The 8,764-nt window shown below is 42.6% G+C and overlaps 1 protein-coding gene across 1 annotated transcript in view; it reads left to right on the forward strand.

The window, feature by feature from the left end:
- Mepe (matrix extracellular phosphoglycoprotein) overlaps nucleotides 1–7,942 on the forward strand; it is a 9,040-nt gene extending 1,098 nt beyond the window's left edge. The window contains exon 2 of the mRNA XM_031342204.1: nucleotides 6,647–7,942. Within this exon, the coding sequence (XP_031198064.1) occupies nucleotides 6,647–7,942 (1,296 nt within the window). The remainder of the gene's footprint in view (nucleotides 1–6,646) is intronic.
- The last annotated feature ends 822 nt before the right edge of the window (nucleotides 7,943–8,764 follow it).

The following is an 8,764-nucleotide window of genomic DNA, read 5'->3' on the forward strand; positions in this document are numbered from 1 at the left end:
CACCATCATCCCCCCCTGATTCACACCCCCACACACACCCACACCCACACACTCACACTCACCCCTGCTTCACACACACACACCCACTCTACTCTCACTTCACACACATCCCTCCACAGTGGTACGAGCTGTGCTGAGTGAACCTTGGTCCCACCTGATCCTCACGGGGTCAGTCAGAACCATACATCATGCACTGAAGCAGGCTGGTGGTCAAGTGGGTCTTGCTGACCCTCTTCAGTTCGGCCAACTGAGAAGGAGTTATTTTGAGCAGTCCATTCCAGGGAACTGCTGAAGTGTCCCTTCTAACCAGCTTCCAGTAAAGGGCTAGGCCAGTGACCACCAGTCAAAAGAGGCTGCCAGCTTTCCTCCTAGGGAGCAGACGATGTCATATCCATTACAGGGCCACTGCCAAGTGGTCATCAGAGGAGCAGAGAGGGCTGCAAATTTCAAATTAAGGAGTCTTAGCAGGGGAATAGGGACAAAATTGGGTATTGAAAATTGCTGTATTATCTTTTCTCACAGATTCCACTTTAACAATTACCTCAGCTGTTTTACCATAGATTGTTGGTATGAGTGTATAGCAAACTATGCGCATATGTCTTATAATTATAAGCCAAATTCATCCAGTTTTAAAGTGTTAGAAACTAGAAGGAAAAGATTGAGCTGATAATGAAATTAATACTTATCTTATGCAAATGAGGGGGGTTTGATCTAAGTAACAATGTATCAGAAACTATACCGGGTTAATCTATATCAGCAAGTATGTATTTAACATGAACACAAATGTGTGTGTAAGTGTGTGTGCGTGCTCTGTTAAAGGATATTTATGCTATCAGAACATTATTTTTTTAAACCTATCCAAGTTATTTCTACATTCTTCTCCCTACAGCTCATTTTGATATTACTAACAATGAGGTAACAGTTTACATTTATATTCACTGAATCATGGAAGAACTAACATAATAAATAGGTGCAATAAAGGATAAAAGAATAAAGAAATGTATCCTGAAGATTTAATATAAACTTCAGGAACATCTTTCCACATTAGCAAACACTCTTTCAAACAAAGCTACTGTAATTTTTCATTGCTTCAGTCTTGGGATTTTAAAGCAGGAGATTCAGGTTACAATGACTCCCTGCTTCTCCGGCACCAGATGTGAATGGATACTCTCTTCTCTACTGCTCATCTCACCTGGTTATTATGGCTCACAAGAGAGCTTAGTATCCAAATGCCCTATGCAAACTGTGAAACTCTCTGCAAATGCATTGAGTCCTAGAAAAACACGGTGTTACTGACAAACTGACTGCTTCTAGAATGAAATGGAGCAGCAGACAAATCCTTGTGGTCCAAACAATGGGTGCTTTCACTAACCACTTGAGTTTGTGCTTCTGTGAAGATTTTGTCCATTAGAGTAGAGACACATAAACAGAAATCCATGGCTTTGAGTGTTGTTTAGGAAAAGCACCCTCTGGGCACATGGTTTCCAACCTTCCTAAAGCTGCCACCCTTTAATGTGGCTCCTCATGTTGAGGTGGCCTCCAACCATAAAATTATTTTTGTTGCTACTTCATAACTATACTTTTGCTACTGATAGGAATTGTAATGTAAATATCCGTGTTTTCCAATGGTCTTAGGTGACCCCTGTGAAAGGTTCCCTGGACCCCAAAGTGGTCATGCCCCACAGGTTAAGAACTGCTGCTCTAGCCCAATAGGACAGGTAAACAAGTCCTCAGACTGCTTGCCAGTTTTTTCTTTCTTTTGTAAGACTTCTCCTTCCTCTGTGACTAATCCATCAATGGTGCCTATATCCCTCCAGCACACACGCGAAACCTACATCACTCCAGCACACACGTGACACCAGCACACCCCATTTCTGTGACTAATCCATCAGTGGTGCCTACATCACTCCAGCACACATGTGACACCAGCGTATCCACTCTTTCTATGTCTAATCCACTCCAGCACACAGGACACCAGCACACCCCACTCTTTCTGTGACTAATCTGCTCTAGAACACACGAGGCACCAACACACCCCACTCCTTAGTTTCCTTCGACACATCAGTGATAAGCAACAACTTTTCAAAGGAAATAAGAAAACAGAAACACTGAGATTTGAAGAGTTGTCACACCATTTTGTAAACAGAAAACTTGCCCCCAGGGTTCTTACATTCTCTATTTTGTGTGACTTCTCACAAGGCCTGCAGCAGCTACCTGTGTCTATTCCTGTGTCTAGTCTTCATGTGCTTCAATAAGCCTCAACAGATGTGTCACCTACTGACACTTGCACACAGATCCAAGAGATTGCCTGATCCCTGGCCAAAGTGATTTGCCCTGTGAGGAGGCACCACGGGTGCCCAGGTCCTCAGCATGTGCAATCTCATCACTGTCATACCACAGCACAGCACAGCTGATGACTTACACTAAGGCCGAACAGCCCAAGTTCTGCTGACTTCACTTTAACACCTCAGTTTGCCAATGAGGGTGTCTTTCCTATGCGTTCTAGGGGGTACTATCCTAAACTGGAACACCACCATGTCCACTGCCTCTCCTCTCCCCACCACATCACAGGGACACTTCTCCATGCTGGAAATGGTCTCTTGTAGAGATAGCATTGCCATCTAGTGGGGAGGAAATTTTTTTCCCCTAACAGATTTAAGGAAAAGTGAACCCAGTAGTTATTTGGTCAGAATTGATTTTCCATGTTAATACAATCCAGTGAAAGACATAGAAATAAAACATTTGTTATTTGAAGAAATGAATGAAAAAATGTTCTATTTGGTGAAATTGAGTCCTTGTTTTCCTTGCAGACGTTTCAACCACAGACTGTGAAAAATAAGCAAGGGTGTGTGGAGGAACAGAGGGGAAACAGTTATTCTTCTCAAATAACAATTTTAGCTCTGTAAAGGAAAAAAAGAGTAGCAAGAGAAAAAAAAATTAGCTACCAAAATGTTCTTGTGAGTGTATGCCAGAAGTGCTCAGTATCCAGTAGAACTGTGACACATTCTAGTTCAGAATAATCCCTACAACAGATGATTGAAAATTTCCAAATATTGATTGGTTTCTTTTCAGTGTGATTTCATCCTTCAAATGAAACAATGGTCTGTTACACAATTCTTAGGGGGATAATCTTACTTATCCCTTAGATAGCAAGCACCATTCCCCACCTGTGTGCAGCATATGAAGGCAAACTCATAACTACAGAGAGGCAGGGGCTGCTCATCAGCTTTAATGGAGAATTGGGTTCCCATGCAAGTAGTTTTTCTGCATGTATCCAGAAAGTTAAGAAAATACTGTCAGATCCCCATGTCACCAAGCCACAGCTTATTTTACCATGGTTTCTCCTGGCAGTCGCAGGTCTGTGTTCCAAGTCTCAGCTAAACATTACAAAGGTCCAAATGACAAACTTCAAAGCCAGAAGATTCAGGCACTGGCATTGGCCAGCGGAACCTTAGCAAACCCATAGGCAAAGTAAAACCAACTTTCTCCTAATAACCCCCCCCCCTTCTGCTCTGGAAATATCCCCTTATGTTGCACTTCCACTGAGATATGAGAGGAAGACTGACATGCTGTGGAAACAATTGACAGGGGCAAGCAGGAAAAACCGTTTTTTTAGGATTAGCCTTGTAGGTGACTGTTTTCTAGGGTGGCTGACTTGCGCCCTCTTGTGGTTATAGGTGGTCCTACCCATTGTCAGAGGTAGAACTTGACTTCTCTCAAGTTAAAAAATCATCAAGTATTAGGAAGAAATCAAGAAGTTTTCTTAAGAGACAAAATCACCTTAATATAATGGAAATGGTTCATGCATCATTTATAATGCTCATCATGAAAAAATCATGTCTACACCGAACATGGTGTGAAGGTGAATGACCATGGGAAGACTCCTTCCTTACATGTGAACCAGCCAGGGGAGATTGGGAGAGACAGTATGCTCTGGTTTCCAACGTGGATGTTGCCTTTCTTCCCTTCCACACACCCCTAGGTCCTGAAGTCACTGTGTTGTGCAACTCTGTGTTCCAGAATCTTCCTTATCTCCATCCATTGCCTTGGCCCAAACCATGTTGTGGTTTAGGACCTACTTCTGCAAGTGTGGCTGTGACGGACCTTGGGCTGTGACGGAGCCTGTAATTGTCATTTTGCTGTGCATCAATAGCACTGTATTTCACGAGTAGAATTTCTGAGCATATTCTATATCATATGCCAGAACAGTGTAGACTCCTAGGGGAACGCAGTGTAGACTCCCAGGGGAACGCAGTTACGATGACAGGCTGGCTGGAAAGAGTAGCATGTGTCTCTTACATTCATTCATCTCTGTCCAGTAACACTGAAGAGGAAGAACGAGGCCCTTGTCACTGTCATGACAGTAATTCTTTTCACTCAATGGCTTCTAGCAAAGTTGATGCCCAAAGAGCTACAGAGAGCTCAAAACACCCCCAACTAAAGGCCTATTTACTTTCCTAAATCTGGCTTCATTTCCCATGGAAGTAAGAATTCTATAAAATTTTCTTTTTCTCTGCCAGAAATCCTTTGTATGGTCATCTCTAAGGTTGTATCATTCTGCCTATGAAAGTTGGTTCATTTTGGTTCTGCTGTGGCATATGTTTTTGGTGCTCCTACTGAGTAAGATACAGTGCAAGCTGAAACAATGGAGGAATGCAATTCATTCTCTTTCATAATTGAAAGTCATAAAATGATCACAGGGAACCCAAGATGGGATATGGAAAGTGTCACGTGAGTGCCCTCGAGGCCCCAATCGCACATTAGTGTCCAAGAGTAGAAAGGAATCAGTTCCTGTCTGGTGTTCAGAGAATGGTACACAATCAAACTGTGAGCTAGGTTGTGAGGAACAGTAAGATTCAGGAGTACAGAAGTGAGTGGGAGAGGCTGCTGTCCAAGGAAACCCTGAGCTAAGACAAGACAGAGAAGACAGACCAGCCAGCCGACTCACAGCGGGTCACACAGCCAAGAACGGACTGGAGATCGCATCCATGAGCACATGCAGGACAGGAAGCCTTTTATATTTAAAATACTTTCTCAGACAAATGGTTAACTGTCTTGTGGCAGAATTAAAACATAGCCTCATGCTATCTAAATATATATATATATATATATATATATATATCTTTATATATATATATAAAGAGAGAGAGAGCAGTTTTATGTACTCTTCTAGACAAATGCACACTAGTCATTAGTAAGCATGCCACTGTTCTTAACAAAAAATTCATCTAAGAGTAGGGAGAAAAAATTAAAATGCTTAAGTTTAAATTTAACATATTGATTTTTTCTAACCTATCTGTTTAGCTCAAAATGGCTTAAGAGAAATAAGTAAATAGACATAAATGCCCAACACAAGCTTTCTGAAGCTTGATGACTTAAACTAAGTCGAGTATTTAGAATATTTTCTGGTCAAAAGTAAATCAGTTCAGATCCTTTTTATTTTCTTCTCATAACCGAATCCTATTTTCAGAATAAGCTTGGATCTATAAAAGTGAGGAGCAATGGTATCATCATCCCCATGTGAAATCCATTAACAATTGTACCTTACAATGAAAACAAATGGAGAATTATGGGAGATTTTGGAGACTGCATACTAACAAGTTCCCAAGTTCTCCCAGAGCAGAGGGGACTTCCACAAATTATCCTTACCCGCAGTTGTCTGCCGAGTCAACAGTCTTAAAGCTCCCAATACTTAATAAAGCAAACAGAGGCAGAGGGTGCACGGTAAGATGGCTCAGAAATGCCTGTCTACCTAGACAACCTGAGTTCTGTCACCAGAACTGACATAGTAGAAGGGGAGACCAGACACTTGCAAGTTATTCTCTAACATTGATGCATGGGTATGACACTCAGGTTCTTCTCCCTGCTCTTCAACACAGGCACGCATCACACACACACACACACACACACACACACACACACACACACACACACACACACGGTGTGCAGACACACATACAGGTGAGACACTCACACATATTAAAAATAAGAACAGAAACGTTTGGCCATTTTGTCTGTTATCTCGTCTGACGCTATTCACCACGGCCCTGGCTCTCCTGAACTACTTCAGCATCTATGCGATCTTCCTCACCTCCCAAAGGCAGAAGCTTCCATGCTGTATAGAAGCTTTCATCTATTCATATCTTTAGTTATCATAACCAAGATCCTAGCATGCTTAAGGGCAGCTAGCATATTTAAGCGTGTCCAAAATATATTGATTCTACCACTTAGCCTTAAAATATCCACATTGTTTTGCTTCTGAGTATTTGACTCTTGCCTTCCCATCATATCTAAATCAGTCTCATTGTTCCATGAAACCTGCCTTGCTCCCTCCATCCCTGTTGAGTTGTAGACTTTACATTAAATATATTTTATACAATAAGTATAATTTATACATTAAATAGGTTTTAGTGATTTTTATGCATAAGGTAAAATAATTACTTTATGCTCAATTTTTTACTTTATCAAAAAGAAAAATAAAGCAAGACGCTTTTGCCATTTACCATTTTGACAAGAGAAGAAATCATGAGTCAACACTGAAAGAAATCATTACCCAGAAGAAAAAAAAGAGAAAGACTTCTCTAGTTTTGAAACCAGTGAATATAACCAAAGTGGTAAAACTCCAAATCTTTCTGTAAATCCACAGATGCTGAATGAAGACAGCAGAAGCAGCAACCACAGCAACATCCACAGGGACTTAGCAACATCTGTGTATCCTGAGCCAATGATGGGCGAAGGAGCAATGGATGGGCAAGGTGCTCCCCTTTACCTGCCTGACCGGGACAGGTATGGTGCTACCCTCCTCAGAAATACCACGCAGCCCATAAAGAATCTGGTGACTGGGACCGAACTACGGAGGGACAGAAACCAAGAGAAGAGACCTCAGAGTGTTCTAAGCATAATTCTAGCAGATGTCAATGATGTTAAAGACCCCTTAAAAGATATAAAGAATCAACAGAGATATCTACTACCCCAGAACATCCCGGTACGAAGCAAACGTGCCCGTCAGACCCGACAGACCATTCACTACCTAACACATCTCCCCCAAATCAGGAAGATTCCCAGTGACTTTGAAGGCAGTGGTTCCCCAGAACTTGTAATGAGAGGAGATAATGATGTCCCTCCTTTCAGTGGAGATGGACAACATTTTATTCACATTCCCAGCAAAGGAGGTGCTGTTGGGCCTGGTCTTGAAAGCTCAGCTAGTCACCCTGTCTCAGGCTCCAGAATAGCTGAGGTTGTTGACCCACGCATGAATGGATTGGGCTCTAATGAGATCCCAGGAAGAGAAGGACATGGTGGCAGTGCCTACGCAACCGGAGACAAAGCTGCACAGGGGGCAGGCTCTGCGGGTATGAACTTTGTAGGGGGCAGCAATGAAATCACAGGCGGCAGTACCAATTTCAGGGAACTCCCCGGAAAAGAAGGGAATAGAGTTGATTCCAGCAGCCAAAATGCTCATCAGGGGAAAGTAGGATTCCACTATCCACAGGTGCCCTCAAAAGAAAAGGACGGCAGAGAGTGCACAGAGAGAACTGGTTACGGTTACAACGAAATCCCCAAGAGCAGCAAAGGTAGCTCCAGAAAAAAGGGGGAGAAATCCAAAGGGAACCACGTAACCTTGACTGAAAGCCAAGGATGTCCAGGTAAAGGCAAAAGCCAGACCCCAGCTGCTTCTTCTCACAGCCTTAGTACTGAGGTTAGAGGTGAAGGAGACTCCTCTAATGCTCTCAGTAGGGAGGGAAGTGTGATAGCACACAACAGAACAAACAAGTATGTGCACCGTGGACAAGCTAACCCTACATGGAATAAAGGGAGGTCACAGCGGAGAGGCTCCTGGCCTTTGAGAAGAGCCCATTCCCACAGGCGTGTTAGCACCCACCAAAGAGACAGCAGTGAGTCATCATCCAGCGGAAGCTCTAGTGAGAGTGGTGCTGACTAGTCCCTGGGATTGAACCAGTCCCCTGCTCGGGTCCTGGAGGAAGAGAGGAGACAGCAAGAACTGGACAAGCTAACAGACTTGGTCCCCTCTAGGACATTGTGCTGTTTTAATGGTTGTCATAAGGATTTTTACTCAAAGTTCTAATGATTTTTTTAAATAAAAGCTTTCATAAGAATTTATATAATAAGTAATATTTAGACAGGCGACACATTAAAATAGTCTGTGAATGTCACAAGTGCCTTGATACATTATTTGCTCTTCAGACATGAAAATAAATATGCTTTCTCTATGATGGTGTGTAGTTAAATGATCTACAGGTGACTTTTGGTGGTACAGGAAGAATTGAGAGGTAACAAGGTTAGTCTGCCTATAGCAGAGAGGTAAGGTGTGTGAACCGAATCCCCCGGACAAAGCTTGACATCATCACTCTGATCTACCTGGGATTTCATGGTCGTCAGTGATCTTTCCTCTGTCTGCATTTACTGTGTCCTATGAGGCAAGTTTAATTTCTGAAGCATATCTACTGTCGGTCACTTTTTGCTGGTTCTTTCTTCATTTAGATAGGAGAAGAGGATGTAGGAGGTGTTGTGGGGGGTGGGGAAACAGTCAAGATCTGGTTCAACATAATATTCACTGACTTCTCCCAAAGTATCCGAGATTCTATTTCTGTTTAGCTTTGATTTTTTTTTTTTTCTCCCAAGATGCTCTGGAGATGAGACTGTTGTCTGCTGCCGAGGAAAGCTTTTGTTCAATGTCAGGAGAAACATACCCAGCTGGTGCCTCATTCCTCTTTTCTCATGCCTTCTCCTTGGCTTCGCATGA

Source organism: Mastomys coucha, unplaced genomic scaffold, assembly GCF_008632895.1.
Source record: "Mastomys coucha isolate ucsf_1 unplaced genomic scaffold, UCSF_Mcou_1 pScaffold22, whole genome shotgun sequence".
In the NCBI taxonomy this organism is placed as follows: Eukaryota; Metazoa; Chordata; class Mammalia; order Rodentia; family Muridae; genus Mastomys; species Mastomys coucha.